Below are 27,179 nucleotides of genomic sequence, written 5' to 3'. Positions count from 1 at the left end.
GCGTATTTCTGAGGCAGGGGCTTCATAAAAACAGGAAATTATCAGAGAGTTCAAAGGAGAAGGAATAGAGTGGTTTAGAATAAAGGTAAATTATGTGAAAAATAATGTGTTTTTTTTTAAAAAGCTCATAAACGCAATCAAGCCTAGAAAAAAGCAGTCAACCACCCCTTTAACGAATCTGTCTGAAACAGAACTGAAAAATACAGATTAGTTAAAGGGACAGTTAACCCAAAAATGAAAATTCTGTCAATAATTACTCACCCTCATGTCATTCCAAACCCGTGAGATCTTTTAAGATAATTAAGATATTTAATAAACAAATTAAGATATTTTTGATGAAATTTGAGAGCTTTCTAACCCTGAATAGATGCAAACGTGTGGTGCTGCTGACGTTGTGATGTAGAACACTGATGCGCTGCGGTTTGTTTTCAATCAGAGGAACACACACATGCGTCATGGTACTGTTGTGAATGTGCCTCAAAGACTGACACAGAGGAGAAGAAATGATTGAATAAAGTCATTATTTAAAAAAAAAATGTATTTTAGTCAGATGGACTTTCATAGTCTGCATCTAAACCTCTAGTATGTGTAGTGGTCTAAGAGTGAGCTCATCCATAACGAAATGACTGATTCTCCCACTCACCTCTCACCGAATGTTTGGCTGCCTTGACTCTTGTTTCCTTTTTTCTCCTTTTGTTCCCTTGATTTCTCGTTTTTCTTTCTTTCTTTGGAAACCTATTGTAGGCTTTCTTTTGTCTTGCTCTCTCTCTCTCTCTCTCTCTCTCTCTCTCTCCATCCTTTGCTCCAGCGTTGGCTTTGTCTTTGCTCTAGGAATCCTTCCAGACAGTTTGATGTGCTTTAAAAGGATCTCCCTCTCACACTTAAATCCCACTGCGCAGTGGAAAAACCGTCAGCATGCCCCTTGTAACACACCCAAGTGCTTTTGCTGCTCCCTGGCAATCATGCACTCCAAAAATAATAGCCCAATGATAATGAGAAGAAAAATCATATTAGAGTGCCTGAAAGCAGCAAATGGTTTCAAGAAAGGTGGCGGTGCCCTCAAGAAAGAGGGTGATGCGTTGTAACCACTTACATGTTTTGAGAACATACATTTTCATTTGTTTAACGCTCTGACTTTCATGGAGTCTGAAGGCAGGGCCTGACAGGCATAACCATTCCACCCACAGAGCTGATATGAGCACTGATCACTGTTCAAACAAGTGTGCTGGCAGCCGAATGGTAATTGAAATGAACAATGGGCCTGCCCCATCACTCAAGCGGTTGAGCAGAAAGCGCCTACAAGGCTCATCTGTTGCTCTCTTTGTTCTCTCTACATTGTACTGTGTTCGATTGATGGGAGGGTGGAGATGATCGTATGTGTCTGCTCTGGAATTGATATGAACACGACTGCCGATCCATAGGGACCGATCAAGTTAATCAATTGGTGGCTTTGTGCGGATTCACCGAATACTGAGTTTATGGAGTAAGCTACAAAAACCGCTTGATGAATACAGATAGCTTTAAAAAAAAAAAACCTTAATATCTGGAAATTGCATTGCACAATGCCCATAAATGGGCTTTGTGTTGAGAGGTGAAAGTATTGTTTTTTTGGTGTTGTACATGTGAGTTTGGTGTTTAGTGCAGATTGTCTTTAATTTTTGGCTTTTACATTAATTTTGGAGTTCTATGGAGGTATTTATTTATTAATTTTTGTATTTTTTTTGAAGGACCGCTAAAATGGGTGCTCATTTAGAACTTTAATTAAGACTAAATGCGCTTTCAAACTCAGCGATACGGTGCAGCCTTCATTTACAGGAACCTAATTTTTCAGGAACCTGATGATCTCTAGAGCCTTTCAGCACTGCATGATAGACACTGAATGAACACGCGGTCCATGGAGGAATACTGTGAAATGATGAATGAAGGGTCATAATGCCTTTCTAAAATTTACATATAACTCAAGCGCTGTCTTTTCATATTACACATTCGTTTCTTTCTTTAGTATATTCATTTTATTTCCATTGGGGAGAAAAGAAAGAAAAAAATAATTGTATATTGTAAAAAAATATATATATTTATTCTTTTCATTTCTGAAAAGCACAGTGAACTTTATGAATCTTAATTCACCCAAATTATAGACTTGTATTTTCAGTATAATAAAATAATTTGAAAAGGGCATTTTAAATTAATAGTTTACTCAAAAACTCTTATTAACTCATTCGAAACTGATGTTTTTTTTTTTTTCTTCCATGGAACCCAAAAATGAGGCTTTTTTATAAAGAATATTGAGATCTGATTTGCATATATCAAGATATAGGCCTACATAAAGGTGGTCCATATATCTCGTGTTGAACTCTGGAAACAGACACTAAATGTTGATCCAGTTCTTCTTTGTGAACTGATTGATCTGATTCACAACTCAGACTGATTTTTTCGGGGTTCAGCACACTAACTCACAGTTTGCTGGAGGGATAGTTTATTGGTGAATAATGGTTTAAATTTCAGTATGTTTCTCACACAAAGCTATGAAATGGCTTCAGAAGACTTGCAATAGAGCGCATTAGTCACATGGACTGCTTTTATGATGCTGTATGGTAGTTGTTTTTTGGTCACACTTTGTTTTAAGGTCCAGCTCTCCCTATTAACAAACCATTAACTATGACTTTTACCTCAATAAACTCCTACTTTGCTGCTTTTAAATAGTTAATAAGGTAGTTGTTAAGTTTGGGTATTGGGTAGGATTAAGAATGCAGAGGATGGTCATGCAGATTATGTGCTTTATAAGCACTAATAAACAGCCAATATGCTAATAATAGGCATGCAATTAAGCAACTAGTTAATAGTGAGAATTAGTCCCTATACTAAATTAACGTTTTTTTTTTTGTTTGTTTGTTTTGTAGAGTTGTACAGAAAACAGCTGTGTCCCTATTCTTCTAAAATGTCCTTTTTGTTTCAGAGAAAAAAATAACAGCATACAATTTTTTAAATGACATTAGTATAAGTAAATAATGACAGAATTTTCATTTTCACAGAATTAGAACAACAAAAAAAAAAAGAAAAGAGAAACATAACCCTCAGGCCACTCGTGACTGTCTAAACTTGTTCATCTCTCGTGCGTTTGTGTCCCTATAGACACATCTTCATGGGGTAGTTTAAAACCTGGGCTTAATTTAACCACCAGTTTAAGTTCTCTTCGTGTTGGATAGGCTCTGCTCTTAGCGCTTCACAAGGCCTCTACTTAGTCAAAACAACTGTTAATTGACAGGCAGAACGACCCTGAACAGCCCTTGAATAAAACATGAGAGAGGTTGGAAGTTACGCATGATAAAGTGTGAATTTAGAGGAAAGGGAAAGAGAAATCTGTAGATTCATAGCTCTCCATCTGCTTACAGTTCATATTTTAGGCTTCTTGCTGATAACAGGCTTTAATTTGTCTACCCAAAACGGGTTTAACAATCAGACTCTAATCAGCCGCCAGTCTTCGGTCTGTTGGAATCCTTGAGGAAAGACTGCTTTGTGGTAATTCATAATCTTTTGTGCGCACAGTGTGTCATGGAAAGATTGAAAGCTGAGAACAAAATGAAATTATTGACTTCTTTTCATTGACTTGGCTCCCTCCTGGGTTTCTGATTTTTAGGCTGAGAACAGCGGAGCAAAATTATGGCTTGTGCTTGGGATGGCAGCCTACAACAACACTTGACAGCGACGTCTACTGCATCTGTGTTCATAAGCTCCATTCCAAGACTTAGCCTGCCTAGTCAGCATTTTAATGCATCATTGGCATGCTCCCCTATGCTGAGGCCATTTTAAACAATAGGCAACAATAATATACCTTGTCTTGGTGAAATTTTACTTTAAAAAGCATAGGCTGTAGACATCAAGCGCTAGCTTTTAGAGCAGAACTGAAATTTCGTTCTTGCTTTTTTCATTTAGAGTATAATAATTGTTTCATGCTTTTTCTTTTTTTAGGAAGTATTACTCCAAAGTGCTAATGTTTGAAGACATGTCTAAATGTGGAGTGGCTCGGAGCTGAATTTCAGCCAGCCGTTTAATGGAAGGGAGTGAGCGAGAGAGCTCAGAGAGAGGACGCCTAGAGCCACAGCTGAGACAAAGACACGCTTAGAGACGCAGACACACACTGTGTCCATTCATCTTTCCCCAGTGGGGGAAAAAAAGAAAACCACACATGCACAGAGTGAAGATCCATCGACAGGGTGCTGCTGGCCAGTGACCTGAAAGGGGAACGACAGCACAGCAGACGCGGTCACGGTCGCAGCGGGGGCTTCTGGGTAACAGGACATCTCTGCTGCGACGCTTCATCTTTCACATCAAAGGCCTTTGTGCATCCCTGTGTTATTCTACCATGTTAAAATGCATCATACGTTATCACACCAAACAGCTTTTTTGGCTTTCATGTTGCTACATTTTGCATCGAACAATAGAGTTGTTTCCGGATGGGGTTTTTAAAATGTTTTTTCATTGAAGATGTCATGAAGGCAGGCAGCTGTAGATGAACCAATCAGTAGGATGCGGCTGTATCAGGGTTCTGGAATGCAGATGCTCACTATACTTCTTGATATATTCATGGGAAAAGCTAACTTCCTGTCATTTCTATGTTCTAGATGATGAAACATGCGTGGGACAGCTACAGGCAATACGGCTGGGGCCACAACGAGCTCAAACCCATCGCCAAGAAAGGACATTCCACCAATATCTTCGGTAAGTAAGGAGCGCACATGCATGTTGGAGTCTCATTTACATGTAAATTACTGCTCTTGGGGGATGATTCGGTTCAGGGTGGTAAGGACAGACACACACAATCCCATCTACATCAATTTTTGTGTGCTATCTTCTACTTGCACCCTCGAATGATGAGATGTGCTGGTGCAGTTCACCTTCCCTAATCATTACTCTGTTTGTTTGTGTGTGTGTTGTTTATCGCTGGCTCTCAGCTGCAGAGCTAGAGAAGATTCGACTACTGGGACTGAATCTGATCTGTGTGTGTACATGCGAGCATCCTTGAACAAAGAAATCACAATTGATCCTGTTTGCTGATGTAACCGAGGCTGTGTGTGCAGGGAAAAAGAGTAGTATAAAATAAATAGTTCTGAATCCTGATAGGATGAGCTGCATTGAAAGCCGTTGCGAAACGCAGACAAACAAACCTTTGTCTGCACATTCTTAAAGGAATAGTTTACCCAAAAATGAAAATTAGCTAAAGATTTACTCAGCCTCAGGCCATCTGAGTTTTATTTTTTTCATTGGAATAGATTTGGAATTTAGGAATAATAAGGAATTTAGCTTTTTTTTTTTTTCATTTACTGTCCAATGGATTGAATGCAGTTAATGGGTGCCATCAGAATGAGAGTGCAAACAGCTGATAAAAACATCGCCATAATCCACAAGTAATCCACACGACTCCAGTCCATCAATTAACGTCTTGTCAAGCGAAAAGCTGTATGTTTGTAATAAAATCATCATTAAGACATTTTAACTTCACAAGTCCTCTATCCATAATATAACTTTCTCAAGTGAAAAGTTGTTTCGTCTGAATCAGGGGAGAAATATGCAGATATCTAGCACCAGTTATAAGCAAAAATGGTCTAAAACGGTTCTAAACAAATGTCTGTGGATTCTGACATGAGAGGACAACGAGTAAAGGACTTTTTGCTTGGAGGAAGCAATATTACGGACTAGTTTAAGGAGAGGGGGTTTTGGAATATATTAATAAATACCTACCTTTTAAATGAGCCAATCACGTCTTGTGCCACAAGTCCTGTCCCACCTTATTCCCTTCTGAATATTTTTAAAACTTTTTACTCACATCTCATCGCATTACTAAACTTTTTGAATGTGGTTTCATTTTGTTTTTAAATATTTAGCTTTGCAAATCGACCTCAAGCAGTCTTTTAGTTTTTTAACTTTTTTGTTTTTTAGTTTGTGATTTTGGATGTGTGTTTTATTTGTTCTTTCTTTGAGATACCGGTGAGACACACATGATGCAGTTCTGTGGTTTAAACAAAATATGAGGGAGCTTTTGAAGAAGAACAAAGATATGAGAAGGAGAGAGAGTGTGGAAGAACAAGGGAGATGTGAGAGACTCGGCGCCTCATGCTGCAGTGCGGTGTGTCGAAGTATCTTTCACACTTCGATTTCATATTTAATAAGTCTCTCTCTGTTTCTACATGACACCTGGAATGAACTCCTCAGCCATACATGTATCGATCACTCTGTATGAACAGACTTGTGTGTGTTTTGGATAGAATCTGGGGAATCCTACTTCTGGATGACTTTGCTCTTCTTTTCCAGAGGTTTCACTCTCATATACCCTGAACAATAAATGGGCATAAAGAAAAACAAGCTTTCATTTCCTAATTCAAAGGCTCTTTACTCACACTACAATTGTTGCTTGTGGGAATATCATGTTGTTGTTTTTTATTTGTATTTAATTTTTTTGGCTAGCTTGAAATAGGAAAGCAGCTTAAACTATTTATAGAAACATTATTAATGAGTGAGCTGGTGGTGCTTACAGTTTCATAATGTCATTTTCTGTTGACTGAATTTATCCTCCCCACCCTACATTTTTTTCTCGGTTGCTTAGCCATAATTTTTTTTTTAGCAGCAGTGATTTTAGAAACATTGATGGCTCAGCATACTAAAAACAGGCTTTTAGCATTCTTGTTGTTTTGATGTCCATTAAAACTTTTCAGAGCATGTTAAAACCCCTTTTCGGTGCGGTGGGTTGGGTTTCTAAACTCCTCGCCTTTAAAATACTCTGCTACTCCATCAAAGCACTGCTTTTGTCAAAACAATTACCGTAAGAGTTCATGTTGTCTTCTGTGAGTGACGTTTCCATTATTATGTGTAATTACTAAGGCTTTTATGAGGATTATGATAGTTTTGTGCAATAAAAGGTTATAGTTTTATCCAATTTGTTGTGTATCTCTTAGTTAGAGATACACTTTTCCTGTTAATAAAATAAAAATTCACCATTGGACCCCACTGAACATAAACATATGGATTGTTGGAAAATTCAACAATACAATGCTAACAGTTTTCATTTTGGGGTAATTTATCCCTTTAAAGACAATCTAGTCAGCTAGTTTTGTTTAGTACATCCTTAAGTGTAATCTTTGTGACATTCCAACAAGCCCTTGCTGGATAGACTATGTTTCAAACACATTGCCTTTCATGTTCAAACCTTGTTTAAGAGAACTGATCAGCTGTGATGCCACACTAGGGCTTTGACCTCTTGGCTGTACATCTGACGTGTTGGTGGTTCACTGTTGTGGTGGGACAGGGACTCACCCATATTGATCCTTAAATCGACATCCATTGATTTTCTTTCTTTGTGTGTTTGTAAAAACGTTTGTCCCATAAAAGCCTGAGACTCTGCTGCTGGAAGGCACTGCCTGGACAGATTGCTGATAGTAAGCACTTTGATCTGTAAACAAACACCCTGTTTACGGGGAATATTCTCAGATCGGACCCCAGGGTCAGATCACTTTACCCAACTGCCAATGTTATGCTTGTGATAACACGATACTAAAATAACCACGTTAACGTGGTCACACTGTGGTGCAGTCTGTTTCTGAAGTATTGTGGTTTAATGCTTAAAATGGAGTAGGGCTGAGCGATCCAAAAAAATCATATCAGTATTTTTAGGCTGAGTGCTGATATACACATACTGTATTTTTTACGATGTTTGTTATTTGTTTAAAAAAAAAAGTTATTTCACACCCGGTCCTAAAATAATGTGCATATTGAACTCTATGAAAAATAGTGCATGTACTGTAACTACGTAGGCTATGCAATATTTTATGTCCAAAAAAGTTTAAATTCGCATTACATTCTAACATAACAATATTACAATATAAAAACAAAACAAAATGCTGTTTAAAGCAGAAGTTAAAATAACTAAAATAAAGATGAAAATAAAAACTAAAAACACTAAAAGTAAATTTTAACTGGCAAGAGGAATGCACTTTATTCATCAAAACATAGTAATAATATTAGCCTATATTTGATTTCCCCCGTTACAGTGGTCCCTTTACAGTTTCTGCTATCAAAAATAAACTTACATGTAGGTTTAAAAATCCTGCATATGGCATACATAATGTCCAAAAACAAATATTTTAGCAAAATATATATTTTAGCAAGATTTATTGCGCTCTGTCTGTTTGGGGCGTATGCACTGTATGTGGCGGCACTCATACACTGAAGTCTGTAAGATAAGACTTGTGCACTCCTCACAGGAAAATAAAAATATTTGCATGACTTTCTAACATTTACAGATGGAGAAGTTATGCTCTAAGGAAAACACTTCTCTAATGCATTAAATAATACAAATGTCTGTCAGAGCATCTGACTGGGCAAGCTGCCTTAAACTTGTTAACTATATCTTGCAAAATAATTTTGAAGCTTTTAATATAAAGCATGTTTCATGTTTAGGGCAATTTTGTTTATGCATTTTCCCCACAGCAACTGATTCTGTGTCCTCCACTATTTTTCAGATGTGCATGATATGTCAAACTACTGTATATTGATATAAACTGTATTGCCTTATCCTATATAATGTATAAAAATAAACTGATATATTGTACAAATTCGATGCATCACCCTGTTCTAATATGAAGCTGATTTACAGTACAATTAAAAAGTTTGGAGTTGGTGAGAAGAAAGTCTCTCATATACTCACCAAGGTTGCATTCACAGTATTTGATCAAAAATATGGTAAAAACTGTGATATTGTGAAATTATTTAAATATAATTAAATATAAGTTTCTATTTAAATATAATTTAAAATGTAATTTAATCATACGATGGCAAAGCTGAATTTTTAACATCATTACTCCAGTCTTCAGTGTCACATGATCCTTCAGAAATCATTCTGATAACATTTGTGCTGTTTTGTGGAAATCAAATGCAGTTTTCTCAAGATTCTTTGAACAAAATTCAAAAGAACATGATTAATTTGAAATCGAAATCTTTTGTAACATTGTAACTGTATTGACTGTCACCTTTAATCAATTTTATGCACCCTTGCTGAATTTAAATATTAATTCAATTTCTTTCAAAAAATAAACACTTACTGAAGCCAACCTTTTGAACGGCAGTGTACATGGGGACGGATGATCTATTGTCAGAAGTGTGGCAGTGGGCCATAACTGTAGTCATTAAGATTACACCATTAAAAGGTTTTTACCAGACAACAAAGAGATGCAGAGTTTTATTTTCCTAAGCTGTGAGGCTTTGTGTTTTCATTTCTTTCCACCACATCATTGCTGAATGAACTGATTGAGCTTAATCTCAGTATGAACTCTTCGCACATTGAGGAAGTTGTTCTATCCTGTGCTGATGTGTGAAGAGAGAGAGCGAGAAGGCTGCTCTAGACTGTTTTAGCCTGGGAACAGCCCTCCAGACCCGCAGCTGGAGACGGGCCATTGTGTTCTCCGTCATCCCGACGTCCAGTGTTGTTGCCATAGCAACGGCAGGGCTAGCTGAGGTCAGAATGCGTATGCTGGCTGATAAGAGGCAGAGCATCCAGACTACTGAGTCTTTAATCAGCACTCTGGTTAATCAATACCAACCAGCCTGCACCTAATCAGCTGAGGATGCTCTGCATGAGTCTGATGCTCAGACCATTGTCCATAACTGGGTCATTTTTGTTCCTCATATCTGTTCCCAGGAATAAAAGGGCACAATGCATGATGAGTAATTATATAAAAATGAGAGCTTAGTGGTTCTCCCTGACTGGTTTAAAGGGACGGTGCTTAAAGGCCCATTCACACAAAGAACGATAACTATAATGATAACTATATTGGCATCCACACCAGTCTGTTTAATCTAAGCACAAGTGCATCTGCCGCTTTAAACTCTCGAGCTCATCACAGCAGGATTGATTCTGATTGGCTGTCAGTGTTTCGTTCATCGTTCATCAGCTGGAGAAAAAAAATCATTCTGAAAGTGATTCCAACTATATAATTTCTCTGTGCCTTTATCATTATAGCTGTGGTGTGAGCTCTGCTATTCTTTAATATTGAGACCGATTTTTAGAGCTATATCTTTGTCGTTATCTTTAGGCCTTAAGCCTTGTTCACACTTTTTTATTTTGGGTTGCTAACAGGTGGCCCTGCCAGTAAATGCCCTAATGATAATATTTGTAAATAATGTACCATGTACCATTTTGGGGGGTGAAGCATTTGCCATTCCTTCCAGGATTCCGCTGATTTTTTTTTTTCTGATTCTTGTAGCACAAAAAGACTGCGATTGAGATGATGTTCTCAAGAAGTAAATATTGCAAAAGAAATGTTATTATTTTTAGAATTGAGCATAACTTACAGTGTGTGTTCACTATAGCAATAATACAGTCCAGAAAACCACAAATTTAGTACTAAGTGATATTTCCAGGATTTGAATGACATTCTGAACTTTGAACCTGGTCTTATATGCATGCATAAGGTAAAAAAATATTTAAAAAATAATAGATCTCCACTTAAAGGGAAAATCCACCCAAAATTTTAAATTACCCCATGATTTACTCACCCTCGAGCCATCCTATAGGTGTTAATAACGTTCTTCTTTCAGACACAATCAGAGTTATATTAAAAAAGTCCTGGCTCTTCCAAGCTTTATAATGGCAGTGAATGGAGTTTAAGATAAAGTTGGATGGATGAAGTCCAATAAAAGTGGAAAGTATTTTTCGTACACAAAGCATTAGTTCGCTTCAGAAGGCCTTTATTAACTCCCCTGAGCTGTGTGGAACACTTTTTATCATGGATGGACTCAGTTTTTTGGGCTTTAAAATCTAGACCCCCATTCACTGCCATTATAAAGCCTGAAAGAGCCAGGGCATTTTTTAATATAAAAATATAATTTAATATAACTCAGATTGTATTCGTCTGAAAGAAGAAAGTTATATTCACCTATGATGGCTTGAGATTGAGTAAATCATGGGGTTATTTTCATTTTTGGGTGAACAAAAGGGATGCACTGAATGTTCGGCAACCGAATAAGCGAAAAGGCTGAATAAAATGTACCGAACAATGACTAACGCGATCAAATAGAGGCACGCACTAATGCAGCAAACATGTCGGCAGTGTGAAAGTATTTAAAACTATCAGAGGAAGATGCAGAAATCATTACAAGCATGAAGCACTGACAGGGTTCAAAGTTCTGACTGATACTTTAAAAGGATATTGTGTGTGTTGTTTTTTATTTATTTGTATGTATACCATATAATTTTGTGCAATTAATTGCCTGTCAGTTGAGTTTGTGGCAAAATCTTTTACAGTGTGTACATGTTGTTTATACCTGCATAAAATGTATTAAAATAGATATTTAATTTCATAAAGTACAATTTGATTTCAAAATGCACCTACATTTTTTTGCATTCTGTGTTTTTTGGTTGAATAAAAGACAGTTTTTCCCTATATATTTCCTCAATGAGGATTTCTTTAAAAAAGTCTAAAAATCTTTTCTCATCTTGTCTCGTTCTCGTGAACCCAGTCTCGTGTCTCGTCTCGTCACACCTCTAGTATTCGGCCCTCAGCCCAGTATTTCATTTTGTTCGGCTTCGGCCAATAATTTTCATTTTGGTGCATCCCTAGTGAATAATCCCTTTAATTTTTTTGTGGAAAAGTTGTGTACACTCAATACAATTGTGAGCTAAATTTCGTATAATGAATAGACCATAGTCATTATGTGGAGGTGATGAGGAATGAAAGAGGGAGGAGGGACTAAACAGCAGTCTAAGGGAGTTTTGTCACAACAAGGGATTGCAATGATAGAATATTGCCTCAGTCGGCTGGTGCTTTTGTCTTCTACATTCATTTTTGGTATTTATGACCTCGTTTGCGTAATTCCCATCAGCCACCAGCCTCGCTGAAATCTCCAATTATATATGCATCTTTGGTGCTGCCCAGTGAATTGCGTTCCCTAGGTGGTTAATATTTCCCTAATGATGCGTGTGATTTTCTGTTTGACTGTGGAGAACATGGGGAAGTATACACAGCTTCTCAGCATGTCAGTTTAGTGCTCTTGGCGTGTGTGTGTGTATGTATGGGCTTGGTTTAGAGATCCATCAGTTCATGACCCACTTTGTTGTTAATGATGTAATGAGTGGTGGGGATGAGGCCTGGAGGATGTTGTGTTCTCCGTGGTATCTACGTAAACGACTGCAGAGGGGCGATCTTGGCTCGGCTCGGCTCAGGCAGGTGCCAAGCACCGCTAGCTTCTCCTGCAATGCAGAGACAAAGCAGTTTAACACTGGGGTTTAGGCTTTTGTCATCTGCGTGCTAAGTATGCCAGTTTTGTGCAGTGCGCTAAGGCAGAATACATCCCTGGCACGTGCTAAATGCTGATGTGTGTGCAGTACTAGACAGTTAGTCATGTGTTTTTCCTCTAAATGTCTCACTTAGACACGTTTCTGATAAAGCCTGTAATGTATTCATCCGTCTGTTTTCAAACGACCTCTTTACAGAGAACAGTGCAGATGTAATTTTTATAGCTTGGGCTCATTTAGTCTCTGAAATGTGTGACTGTACTTGAAGAGTTTATTTTTATTTTGTTTTTTTTGGGAGTTTTTTGTTTTGTGGTTTGTTTTGTGTTTGTAGGTGTGATTGTTTAAGTTTTGTTTATATTTAGTATTAAAGTTTTTTATATGGTATAGTAATATGAAATGCACAGATTGGTAAAAATACCCTTCTTGGTACTGACGAACACGGTCAGTCTTATAAATGTAAACAGCACAAATGATTGGAGATTTGTGTCAAAATATTGGATCTGTGAATTAGGCCTTGCAGTGTAAATGCAACCCAGTCGATATGCTTTTTTGTCATTAATATTAATCCAGTAAAAATATTGACCAAAAAAAAACAACCACTTGCTCCTTTTGCCCGGATAACTTCAGTAGCTTTAATAGGCAATGTGAAATCGAACATGAACACATGCCTAAAGGGGGGATACAATAAAATGTAAAGGTAATTATAATCACAGACCAGCTTCACAGTCAAACATCATTTAATTGATTGACCAGCTTCACATTTATATACAATTTAATTTATTATGTATTTGTTTGTTTAGGTGTTTTACCACCGTTTGCCTCTTAATACAGCTTCCAGCCTTCTTAGGGTGCTTTCACACCTGTAGATCGGTTGCTTTTGTTCCGAAACAGGGATTAAAATTATTACAATGTTGGTGCGGTTCCCTTTCACACGGCAAAGTTTCGAAACGGATCAAAATTGTTAATAGAAGTCACATGCGAGTAAACTGTCCTCTCATTGGTCAAAGTTCCACGGTTTATTTTCCAGAATTCTGCTTATAGCTGTCATCCATCAAGATGGAACGACAACAGCTTCGAGGACTTATTGTTGTTTTTTGTTTGTTTGTTTTTTGTAGCTGTCATATTAATAATTTAGCATTTTAAGAGGAGTCCAGGATTCCTCGGGAAAACATTTTTAAAATGCACCTAAAAGTTACTATGAAGAAGAGCAATAAGATGGCATTATAAAATGAGAAGGTGCGCTTTAATTTTGGATGACGAAGACGTGCTCACCCACAGATATCGCCTGTGTCCCAATGTGCATACTATCCATCCTAAATTCTATGTGATGTTAGTAATTTTCAATACTATTTAGGGCAGATAAGGTGGATAGTATACACATTGGGACACTGGGACCGTCTACTGCTTTTCACGGAACTTACGTAATTACCCATTATACATTAGATATAGCCTGGTTCGTTGGATCGGAATGCTTTCTCACTACAATGAGAATTTGGTGCTACAGCTGTCCAAATTTTATGATCACAGAATTTATTTATTTATTTTCACAATGTAGCATTGTTGTGTGTGATTAATGTTTTAATAGTAGCAGCTCTTTCTTGAATATTGGCTTTGTGTTTCTTCAAGGTGAAAATTGAAGTTTGCAGTCACTTTTGTTGCAGTAGTTCTGTTGTTTGGGCAAAATCCTTGAGTGTTCAATAGTCTCTATCATTCACTTTCCATTTTCAGACACTTTTCTTCTTCGCTGATGTCTTGCCACACTTTGTGTACCCATAATTGTAAGGACCATTGTTCTCGAAACACCAAACAATTGGGCTGTTATAGCTGCAGACGCTCCTGCTATTTGCCCTTTTTGGAAATCTGACAGGTTCCCCCTTTCACTGAGCGCTTGTACAGTACTAACCACAACTGAACAGTTCATTCTACACTGATATACAAATTAGAGATTCAGTTAAATCATGTTTAAATAATAAAATTCATAGTCAATGAAAAATATTGCATTCTTGCTTAGAGAAAGTCTAGACCTCAGCCAATACACTGCTTCCTGCAAACACATTCAATAAGATAGGTTGTGCCAGCTCTGCCATCTCTGAGTTTGAGGTGATGGATTCTTTGAGAACAGAACTCACCATGCATAAATTAGTATGCGCAAAATGTAGGACTGTTTGTGTCACCCCCGAGGCATAGTGCCATAAATCATGTGAATACGTGTGTATAGCCTACACATCTGGTGTGATATCCTCTTCCATAGCTGCATTTTTCTGAAGAAAACTGCTGTCTGCAACTTGAAGGAGATTCATAGTCCTCTCCGAAGTTTTTAGGGCAAACATGCAGTATGAATGAGTCTTGATGGTCGCCTAGATTAGTTGCATCGACTAGTTCATCTAGATGTCAGGACACCCTAATTTCACAGCGCCTTTTGTTGAGACAGATAAGTCTATGTTCAGGCAATCTACCAATGATTTTTTTTTTTAAATATGTACATTTGCACATCCATATCATGCAGAGGGAAGACCACAGCACCGTTCTGAAGTTACTTGTGTTTATTTATTGTTCTCTGTTTCATGCTACAAGGCTTACTTTGAGTTAGCATGTTTCCAGCTGGCACAGAAAGAAAATGCTGCAAACGCTCCCGAATGACTGACTGACTGATTCCAGCTCAATTCCTGCTGCTTTTCCCGCTCTACCAGGGTTCTGCTGGGATTAAACTTTTAATAGATGAGAAGATGCCAAGCGCAAGTGGGAAATCACACGAATTTGGTTCTGTGCAGTCCACCAGGAATGCACATAAGCCCTTGACATAAAGCAGAAGACCTAGAAACAAAAGAAATGGAAGATGGAGTTTAACAGGAAGAAATAATGAAATGAAAGTCGTAGCATAGCTAGCAGTATTGGGCAAGCTGCTTATACCTTGACAGCAATTAATACAGACAAGACACACTTTTGAAAATATAGCAACACTTCAAGCTAAAATTCATTTTATTTGACTGTATTTATAATTTTTTTTATTTTATTTATAATTGTTTAATTTTGCTAGAAAAAGTTTTAGAATTTTTTATGTTAATGTAAAAAATCTTAGTATAGTGTAGTATAACTTGTTTGTTTGTTTGCTGGTTTTTATTGTATTTGTTATACTTTTTTTGATTGTTTTTGCCATGAAAATAGCTTAAGATGCTGACATGGAATTAAATAAAAATAGACTAGTACTATTATTTGTAATTGTAATTTGTTTTTGTTTTTTTTTCATTTTGTATTTTTTTTTATTTTGCCATGTTTTACTTAATTGTACATCCCATTTGTCAGTCATCATTTGTTTGGCACATAAGCAATATATAATTAAATTATTACTATTAAATGAGTCAAAAATGCACTGATAAATATTATTGGTGATTTTTTTTTTTAATATAATTTTTATATAATTTTTACGATATTTAAAAAATCAATTAAAAATAGACATTTCTCAAGCGATCAATTGCTTGAAATAGTAGCTGTTTACTGAAAAGCTGCTCAGTCTGATTTGAAAATTGCTGAGCTGAAGTGTTGCTACTGAAATATGTTAAGTTAGTGGCATTGAGGCTTAGTTTTTTTTAGTCTGTTACTTTCCTCCACTGATATCGACCCTGTCCTTGCCGCACTAACTCAGAGAGTGCCGTGCAGCATTAGAATGGTGCAAGAGTCTGTGTGTCTGAGAAACAGGGATCACTCCTCTCCCTCGGCATCACCACTACAGCCATTCATCAAAGTGCTGTGACTCAGTAAATATTCATCAGCCACTTACAGTGACTGACAGCAAGCACATCACACAGCAAACACCAAATTACAAACAGAGTGGAGATAGAAGAGTGCAGGAGGGAGGCAGAGATTTGGAGAGAAAGGAGACGTGCTGATGTAAATAAGCTGTTGAAATGTCTGTGCAGTTATTCATTAAGAGATCATGAGAGACAGACAGACACTAGTGTGCCCTTGAGAGCTGAATGTATGTGATTTGAGTGCTGATGTGTTATTTGGACCTGAGCACCTGTACATGGACTGTGATTGTCTGTGTGTGTGTGTGTGTGTTAGTTACAGTGTGAAAAGTGCACATGGCAGCACCTGGCCTTCAAACTTTCTTTTAAAGTGCAGGCAGACTCTAAAGTTTAGATTGCAGAAAAGTAAATTATTCAGTTGGTGCAAGAAGTTTTTAAAGGTAACATCTTTTGGAGCCTAAGAATTGCCTTTAGACATGCAGTAAAATGTCTTGCATTGGGTACATGGTCATATTTTGCATAGTTTTTCCATTAAAATGTTTCTGTTTTATTAACCGTATCATTTATTTTGTTAATTTTTTACTTTTATTTTATACAAATTTAAGAGCTAAAGTCACGAAATATCTGGTCATAGAGAATTAATCTTGTAACGCTTAGTTTGAGATTGTAATTAAATGCCATAACAATTTATCTTGACCTTAAAAGTACTATGTCCTTAATTGTGGGTCACAGTCCTGCGGTGTGTCTGTTCTGACAGCTGTCTAGTAAAGAACCATGTAGACTGCTTTTGGCCAGCCACATCTGACTCCATGCTTTAGATCGTTATCATTAGTGCAAGGACTTACTTGGGTTTGTGCAGCAGTATTTCAGTCTCACATGTAAATTAGGACAGCAGACTGGCTGTCAGTTGGTAACTTATAATGGACAGTCTACGCTGTCAGTCATGAAAATCTTAGTTATGATGTATGTCTTAGAGTCTGACTTAAAATACCATTGATTTTCTACTGTCTGCCTTTGGTTTCACCCAAGATGCCTCTTTGGGTTTTGTGTTACAATCTAACAAGCACCAGTCAAGGACAGAAAAAAAGAAAAAAGTGTGCACCCAACTTTATAACAACTTGCACACCAGCTAATGGAGAGTCATGGTCATTATTTCTGTTTTTCTGTAGATTTTTTTTATTTTTTGTTATTTGCTCTGCTGCAGAGTCATTATTAGTACCTTTTTTTCTTTTTACAGTTTTTACTATGCATCTACGACCGTTTGAAAGGTTTAGGGTCAACAAAATTTATTTATTCATTGTTTTACTTTTATTTCGCAAGGATTCATTAAATTGATCAAAAGTGACAGCCAGGACTTTTACATTGTTACAGAATGTCTATTTCACATAAATGCTGTTCTTTTGAACCTTCTATTTATTAAAAATACTAACAAGTGTATCATGCTTTCCACTAAAATACGAAAAATAAATGTTTCCTTCGCAGCAAATCAGCATATTAAAATGATTTGGGGACGTGACACTAGGGCTGTGCTATATTGAAGAGAAATGTGATATACGATACATTGTTAAAAAATGCAATATTCAATATTTGATACGATTTGCTTAAAGTGTGTAAAATCTATTTCAGTTATATTTTAAAATATTTTAAAATGAAAATTATATAACCAAATAGTTTCACATTCTTTTTTGGAAAAGAAAGAATCACTATAACTTCTGAAAATGACTAGCAGTGTTTTAGCAGTACATAAAAAGAAATGTCACAAATCAAAAAATGTCATTTTAACATCAGTGCGAACATATCAGCAAAAAAAATGAATGACACTTATTTTATAACATTGTAACTTTGCTTTCCATACACTTTAACTATAGTCTGAGAAAGTTCAAACATGATTAAAGGCAAGTGAACAGTCAGTGAAAAAAGAAAGAAAAAAAAAAGAATTACACAATTTATAAGCATAGATAAAATAAACAGTAGTATTCAGGTACAGAAATTCAATTAAGTGTAAAATAAAACTGCATTGTGTTAACTGTATGAATTAAATTTAGATTAATCTTTGTTATAGCTGTTTTGTTGTTTGATTAACATTAGTGACATATTCGGCAATGCCTATTTATTGGCTGCTGTCCCTTTAAAACCGACTGCACAGAGCCAATATAATGATACACATCCGATTTCTTTTTCAACTGTTTACATTCATTTAAAACATAACTGACTGCGTTTACGAGAATGATCGTCGAGATGGGTACTATTGACATAATTCTGCGTGTATGTGTCTGTTCATACATGAGGAGATGTGAAAAGACGAATCAACTTGGTGTTCGCTCGCTGTCTGAAAAGCGTCTGTTTGTGTGTGCGCGCGCGCCTTGCACGTGTGTGACAGAACTGAAGAGACGCTGTGTGAGATGCGGATTGAGCTGGAATCATTTAGTCGGTAAAGCCGGTTCTGTGATTAGCAGTAAATCTCCATCACCTGCTTTCAGGTGGAGCAGCGTTTACTACCCAGAGCCATAGTTCTCTGACAAGCTATGCAAAATCGCGTTTATAATCGCAGATGATATAATTGTAGGATTACGAAATCGACAAAATCGTTCTCAATTATGACAGCTGTTTGCGTATCTTCTCAGTGAACTATGGCTCTGTGTAGTAAATGATGCTCCATCTCAGAGCCTGTGAATATACCGCAATTATTAACACGTTTTAACTCCAAATTCACTTCATAACATGAGTCGAGAGTTTAAAATAAATCCTTCTGAGAGATAATGTGGCTTCTTAAACAGAATAATTAAGGCACACAATATTTCATTGTATTCTAAGCAGTGATAAAGGCTATGTCGATTAGCATTTCATTATAGATATTAGAGTCCTGCAACGGGTCGGGTACCCGCGGGAAACCCACGGGTACCCGCATAAAAGTGGCTAAAACGGGTGGATTGTGACATTCCTAAAATTCACGGGCGGGGATGCGGGGGGATAATTAACTCCTTGCAGGCAGGTAGTAGCGCGGATGAAAAATATGTACAATATTTGTATGTCTAAATTACCATTACACATACGCAACAACGATATGACATTTGACCCATCACGTCACCACCACTGCGACAGTGTGACTTTTGTTGATGCTTCTCGTAGCCTAGTTGGAGCGAGCGTTGCAGGAGTAGCTATGGAAAGTAAATGCATAGGCATAGGCCTATAGGCTATTGTTTGTGAGCAACAGGCTCAGGTTGTATTTTTTCTTGTTCTTTTTTTTTTCATTAATAGATCTATTTGCGTATAGTTATTAGGTTCCATTGCCTATTTAGGTGCCGATGGTAGGCTACTTGAATGGCACAAAACAAAGCGCACTTTAGCCTGTTTCATTAGCCCATTCATGACGCTGTTGTGATGTTGAGAGAGGTGCGAGATAAAAATTAAAGCACTTTAATTGGAATGATTTTAGCGTGTGTGATTTATCGCGGGCACGGATCGGGTAACGGGCCAAATATTAACGGGTCTGGGTGGGTGCGGATTTAATTTTGATATTATCACGGGTGACGGGTCGGATCTGGTGCTGAACTTTGCGGGTACGGGCGGGGGCGGGTCTCCAAAAATGGACCCGTGCAGGACTCTGATAGATATACTTTATTATGATGAAAATTATAATAAGGACTCAGATAAACCATATATTGTGGTAGTCTTGTGTTTATTAGTCATGTTAGTTTATTAGTATTCAGCTGCAGCGAATTCCTGGATTTCTTCTTCCGGGCATATTTGAATTTTCAGCGTGAGGGTGCCCTCTGGCCTTTGGATGGAGATATATTGCTGATCACAGAACTGTGCTTCACTGAAAGATACGCATGACAGTCGCAGCTTCTGCCTAATCACGATTTATTGCCTTTGCGATTTAATTTCGATTAATTGTGCATCCCTATAAAGTAAAAAAAAAGTGCATGAGACAAAAAAAAAAAAACATTTTTAAAAAAATCTTACCGTAATGTTTGTGAATGTGTGCATTGTCTGTATTGCTAACGATTCTGTGCATTATGCGCTGCAATTGAAATGTATAAATTAAGGATCATTCCAAACCTTAACCTTATGTATGAGCTGTAGAAATTGCAAGCACTGCTAATAATAAGCTTCAGCATTTTACTGTATCAAATCAGAATTCGTAACTGTAGGCCATGAGATATTCATTAGCTTTAATGGTGACCGTGATATTTGATGAGGCAAACATGATTTCATTCCTTCACTAACACACTTAACTGGGGTGAGGACCTAAACATGATTTTCAGTGAACTTTTCCTTTAATATCAGTGCGTGACATTTAACGGCTACGTCTTGGCAAATTGAGGCCGGTAGTATTAAGCAATGTAATTTTAAAATCACAACCGAAAATTAGAATGGGATTAATACAAGAGGAAAGAATCCTCAGGAGACCGTACAATTCAGATATGTAATTTGTTCCATTTCCAATAAACAAGTCCTCAAAAGAATTCCTCAACCACATCAAATTCACAGTACACGCACTCAAGCTTTCCAGTATTGCGTTCTCAGTATTTATACTGAATCCCTCTACTACTTTCCACTAGCCAAGATCCGCAGAGCCTGTAGTTTCATTTGCAGAACGCACATTTCCAGTCACACTCCAGTGGGTTTGCAATCTGAGCCTGTAAGGATAAGTAATGGCTAAGACTGTACAAAATAAAGGTAAATGCAGAAGTGATGGAAAAACACAGCCAAAAGCTTCCAGCAAATGTACATGCCCCCAGACAACACACTGCTCGTGTCTGTGGACATGAGCTCAAGTGGGCCAGTCTGACGATTGAAGGTGATCACTTCTGACAGTGTAGGGTTTAATCTGGACAGAATATACAGTATGTTTCGTGTTCTGCTTCAGATGCTTTCTCCTTGTGCTGCTCAGGTTTCTCGGGGGGAGGAAATGCAGAAATAAGTTTGTGACCTTAAAAAGTCTAATATCTAATATCCTGAGCGTTAACTGCACTGGAGCTTGAAATTAATGTTGGATTTTCATTTTAAGAGCATCAGCAAAGTTAAGTGTCTTGGGGAAAAGGCGAGTTGTCCTTCTGAAATGGTTGGCAATACCTAACATGCGTGTCATAATGTGATAAAGAACCTCAGACACCAAAGGCGTAGACTGAAAAGACGACAGACTTTTAAGAAATCATAATGTCATGTCTATATTTAATTCAAGTGAGCTTTTATTTGTTTCACCAACAAGAATGTTGCAATTTAATTGAAGTTCAGACGAGCCTTGTTAGAAATCATAATGTCATGTCTATATTTAATTCAAGCTCTGATGTATAACCAAGCAAATATTTCATCACTATGATGGATTTTTGTTGGTAAAATTTGTTCAGACTGTTGGGGGAATAATTTTTATGAATTATTTTAATCATGTACTTATTATGGTGGAGCGTGATGACTTGACCCTGTAAAACGCTGAAACCTTACATTTATGGTTACTCATATGAGATGCATCTAAACAGCATCTGATCACTGCAGCTGTGTTCACCAGCTAAACAATTGACTGTTATCTAGAGTTCAGCATTGCATTTGGCCTCATGACTCGTTTGTAGAAATTGCACTGGAAAGGTTTTTTTTTTCCCCCCTTTTCTTTATGCTTGGTCTCAATGCACTTTATGGAGTACAAATTGGCCATCATAAAACATTCCTTGAGAGAGATGCTGCATACAGAATAGAGCCACAAGGCAGTTAGGTTTTATGGTGTTTAGTTCAAACCAATGTATTGTAGTAGTTTGTTTATTGATGATTATTTTGTTATTGTTGGTACTGTTTAATTTGTGGATTTAAATTGTAGGTCTTTCTAGAGGTCTGATCCCTCATTTGTACTGTTGTGACATAATTTCTTAAAGCATGGAAGCCATTTAAAAGTGTTTTAAATAATCAGGCCAGGCAATGTTAAAATCTTAAAATAGTTTTTTATAGTGTATCCTTTAAAAGTGAGGGATACTTTAAAATTTATGTAATAGTTAAATTTATCAAAAGTGGTGGTTATAATGTTACAAAAGAATTCTTATTCATATAAGTGTATTGAAAATAAATACATTTTGCAGTCATTTTAATATTTGTAATATTTATATTACAGAAAGATTTCTATATTCTCAAATGAGGATTGAGATATATGTTCTGAAAAATAGTATGGATAAAAAAAGAGAAAAATCTCTCACAATTCTGTCTGTATGGTCTAATGTCTCTTTTTATTTACTCTGTCTTTTCTTTCTACTCTTCTCTCTCGCACACACTTAGCCATGGCAGTTTGTTGATGAGCGCAGCAGATGTTGCAGTCAGGGTCCAGGGAGAATCGGTGGCAGCAGAAATGGTGGGCACTATTAAACTATTAGTTATGGAGAGGGTTTGACTCTCTCCCCCTCTCCATTTCCTTGATAAACCCCTGAGACAACACAGATAAAGGGAGAAAGCCTTCTGACTCATGCCTTTGGCTTGGAGATGCAACAAAGTAAAGATCTCCTTTTTTTATACATAAGTACTTGCATTCACAAAAACATGCCTGCATTTAACTAATTAAACCTCTCAACTACTCAGAACCTCACTGCTGGTTTTCTCTTTTAAGATGAGACTGAATCATCACACCGGCTGCCACGTCTGCGTTCATATTAAAACAGCTTGCAATCTGTCGCCAAATGAAACTGGCATGGATGACGCAAAGTGAGTGAGTGTGGGATGGAGTGATGGCTTGTAGGAAGCAAAGAGAGGAGCTTGGACTGATTGCCATTGGAATTCCCCAAGTAACTTTATTGAGTCCAATTTGATTTACACCAGAAAAGTCTGGCATCCAGAATGCCAACCTTGTGTAAATGCCAATCAAGATTCATTCAGTATGATGAGGCCTGATTTCAAGTTCAGTAGAAAGCCAGAGAGTGTGGATTTTACTCAAGATGGGCAGTGTATTTATGGGAATGGAAATGAGGCAGTGAGGGATGAATGTGTAGCCAGTTAGTTGTTCATGGGGCCTGATTTTTTTATTTTATTTTTTTTTTTTTTTATTTTATTTTATTTTATTTTATTTTATTTTTTTCCAAAGAGAAGTCATAGATTAGATCCATCCTTTGTGATGGTGCCATGGTCAAACAGGAAGGGAATCACTTTACAGATAAAAAAAAAAAAACACTGAAAAGAAAAAGGAAATGGAAGGGGTGATAAAGAGCAAGGCAGTAAAGATCTTATAGTCTTAAATGACGTAAGAGCAAAAGGGATTCAAGTCTTATAAAAAGAGGGATAAAAAACAGAAGTGTTTGTGGTTCATGAAAGGCTGGGGCCATTTGGGGTGCCTCTGGACAAGCTGAAGCAGCAGTCTGGACAGATTAGAAGAGCCAAGAGTCTGAGGGCTGATGGGTATTTTTAGAGTGATTTATATTTTTTGAGTGTTTTTATTTTTATAGTGATTTGGTTTTACTGATTGTAATGAGTATTTTTACAGTGATTTTTTATTTTTTTTTATATTTTTGATGTTATTATTATTATTATTATTATTGTTATTATTTTATTATTATTATTATTGAAATATTATCCTGAACTTTAAAAAGGGTTGTTTAACAGGGTTGTTGTTTAATTTGGGTTGTGCTTAGCTTTTTGTTTGGTTTCAAAGTTGTTTTTTTTCAAAAATTTATTTTTTTGTAAATGTTGATGTTTGTATTTTATGTGGGTTTTTAAATGTTAATCAAAAATGCAAAATGAATTTAAAGTTAAGTTTTAAGCAGTGATGTCTGAATTGGATTTGTTCAAAAAAAAATTTCACAAATTATTAATTTCTTGAGTTCAGCTCACTGACTCAGTGATGGGTTCATTGAGATTATCAGTAGCTTAAATGTCTTTTACCTCATGTTACCTACTCATTTTACTTAGCATTATAAGTGTTCCTTCAGTGTCCTCTAGAAAAACAAACAGTTCACTATCATGTCTCGAAGTTGTTTTTTAAATCTCTTCTGCTCACTAAGGCTGGATGTATTTGTTCATAAATACAGTAAAAACAGTAATACTGTGAAATACTATCAGAATTTAAAATATATAAGAAGTTTCTATATGAATATATCTTAATGTACTTTATTACTGTAGAAGAAAAGCTGAATTCTCAAATTTTTCTTGTGTTGCTTAATATTATTGTGGAAACCATGTTAGATTTTTTTTTTTTTTTTTTATTATTGTGGAAACCATGTTGTGTTTTTTTTTTTAGATTTTTTTTTTTTTAAGATTGTTTCATAGTTAAAAATAACAGCATTTATTTGATTATTATAAGTTTTATGTTTTTGGTGACATTATGAATGATACTTTTCATTTTTGTTACTCACCCTCAAGTCATCCTAAGTGTATATGACTTTCTTTTTTCAGACAAATCCAGTCGGAGTTATATTAAAAATTGTCAAGCTGTTTAATGGCACTCAGTGGGTGTTACGGTGCATCAGACTAAATGACATTAAATAAAAAGCACCCATCGTTAATAAAAAGTGTCTCACACGGCTCCGGGGGGTTAACAAAGTAGTTATATTAAAAAATCACTGACTCAGTTTTTTGTAAGAAAAATAACCATATTTAAAGCGTAATTTCAGTCTTTAATCTCACACTTAGCATCATAATTATTCCTTCAATGTCCTCTGGAAATATAAACTGTTCACTACCATTCAGAAGTCTGGTTATCTCTAAGATCACTAAGAGGTTTTTAAAAGGCTTTATTTATTTGTTCATAAATATAGTAAAAAAAAATGTATGCTGTGAAATACTATTACATTTATTTGTTCATAAATATAGTAAAAAAAAAATGTATGCTGTGAAATACTATTACAAAATTCACCGTCTCCTATAGCGGAAAAGCTGAAATTTAAAATTTTAGTTTTAAAACAGTTTGTGCTGCTTAATATTTTTGCGAAAACAGTGATAGTTTTTTTTTTTTTTTTTTTGATGCACTGCAGACGGTTTGAGTTTTTTTTTTTTTTTTTTATGATTGTTTTTTTTTTTTTTTTCTCAGGATTGTTCTGAAAGTAAAATTATATAAACCTAGGATGACTTGAGGGTGAGTAATTTATGTGGCTAATTTTCATTTTTGGGTGAACTAACCCTTTAATGCATCCTTGCTAAATAAAATTAATTCCCTTAAAAAAATCGTACTTGACCCCCAAACTTTTGAAAGATAGTGTTTCTTTTGGTTTGTTTTTCCTTGTGCTCTGCTCTCTAGCTTTACACTAATTCAGATTGATATTGCTTGCATCAGAATGGCCCGATTATGTAAATTTAAGTTTGTTTATTTTTTAATTACTTTGTTGCATATGTATTCAGTAAATATTCATATCTACATCCTCTCCACAGGTAATTCCCAGATGGGGGCCACAATAGTAGATGCCCTGGATACCCTTTACATAATGGGCCTCCACGATGAGTTTAAGGATGGCCAGGAGTGGATCGAGCAAAACTTGGATTTCAGTGTGGTAAGTGGCCATGACTTTGACATGAACACACACAAGCTTACCGGCAACACTTGTCTTTGTAGGTTTGGAGGAAAAGCGTGCCTGTTTTTGTTTATAGACACAGATACATCTCAGGGCGCTGTTATTTCACAGTGGTAAGCTGTATACTTTGGCAGCCAGCTGACACAGCTGTATTAACAGTCATTCAACACCCCGTAACCCCTCAAAGACTTCAGTCCTCAGCGTGTGTGCATCTTTCAGGGTTTGATCAGATTGTGGAGGCACTCCGTGGAAAACGTGTTGCGAGAAAGGAGTTGATGTGACACATCACCGTATCCAGGAGACAAGACTGGCGCCATGGAAACAATGTGAACTGCCTCCAGAATTAGCCAGTGATGTTGAGGAAAAAATGGCAGACAAAAGAGACGTCTGAGAATGAAGCGGGGCCGCCGAGTGGCCCCAGGGGCCCTGTGTCTCCTGCTCTTCTTCTCTGTTTGCATTCACGTCCTGACCCATTAATGGGATTTCTCCAGTTTCTCTCACTATCAGTTGTTTTTCCGGCCTCTTCTCCATCAGATATGGAGAACCCGTATGGTCGTCTTGGCTTTATCATCTCTCTGGTGTCTGTGTGTTGTGTGATTTTTCTCCCGTCTCCCTTCTGCCACCTTTCTTTGAGCAGATCTGGTGGACTCTCCTCTGTGTGTTTAGTTCATCTTTTTGGCTTTTCGAGCAGTGACCTAATTTCTTCTCTCTCCCCCTCCTCACTGTTACTTTTGGACAAAAATATCTTACAAAGCATGTGCACTCTGAAGGATGACTCGCACTTGGACCGTTGGGTCTGGCCGTGGAGGGCTCAGCATGTCACAATGGGATGGATGTGTTGGAAGGATTTTTGGAGGAGGGCAATAAACCGCAAAGCATAAGTGAGGAAGGGAAGCGTGTGCAAAATGCTGTGTTTCCACAAAAACACATTAAGTAGCATAAAGTAACAGTTTTCAACAGGTAATAGTAAGAAATGTTTCTTGGACAGCAAATTATCACATTAGAATGATTTCTGTAGGATCATGTAACACTGAAGACTGAAGTAATGGCTGCTGAAAATTCCGTTTTGCATCATAGGATTAAATGACATTTAAAAAAAAGAAATAATATATATATATATATATATACACAAACATAGAAAACCACCATTTTAAATTGTAATATATTACTGTTTTTACTGCATTTATGATTAAATAAATACAGCCTTGGTGAGACATCTTTCAAAAACATTTAAAAACATCTTGAACCCACTTTTTAATTGTACTGAATGCAAAAAGATTAATTAAAGATTAAAGTTATATTTTGTGCTACGTAATGTATTATTTGTGAATTTATGAAATGTTTAAATTTTTTTTGTGCTACGTAATGTATTATTTGTGAATTTATGAAATGTTTAAATTAAATTATAGTGCTGCCCATCATTTTATAATTGATTTTATAGTAGAATAAATAGGAAAATTTTTTTTATATGTTGAAGTTTAGTGTGTTTTTTTATATTCTGTGTGGATCAGTGGTGTCTTTAACCTAAATATTGTTGGATGTGTTATGAGTTTGATTTTTCTAGCACTCTCCGCTCTCTCTCTCTCTCTCTCTCTCTCTCTCAGATCTCTCTTTTTCTTATATTTGTTTATATATTTTTATATTTGTGTTTCTGTTGTTATGATGGATGAGGCT

The 27,179-nt window shown here is 36.5% G+C and overlaps 1 protein-coding gene across 1 annotated transcript in view; it reads left to right on the top strand.

Moving 5' to 3' along the window:
* Nucleotides 1–27,179, top strand: part of man1a2 (mannosidase, alpha, class 1A, member 2) — a 75,094-nt gene that overhangs the window by 26,128 nt on the left and 21,787 nt on the right. The window contains exons 3-4 of the mRNA XM_042731385.1: nt 4,623–4,719; nt 25,366–25,484. Coding sequence (XP_042587319.1) covers nt 4,623–4,719; nt 25,366–25,484 — 216 coding nt within the window. The remainder of the gene's footprint in view (nt 1–4,622; nt 4,720–25,365; nt 25,485–27,179) is intronic.

This window comes from Cyprinus carpio, chromosome B9, assembly GCF_018340385.1.
Source record: "Cyprinus carpio isolate SPL01 chromosome B9, ASM1834038v1, whole genome shotgun sequence".
NCBI classification, from domain to species: Eukaryota; Metazoa; Chordata; class Actinopteri; order Cypriniformes; family Cyprinidae; genus Cyprinus; species Cyprinus carpio.
The sequence above is the reverse complement of the archived record's forward strand: the minus strand, read 5'-3'. Positions and strand labels throughout refer to the sequence as shown.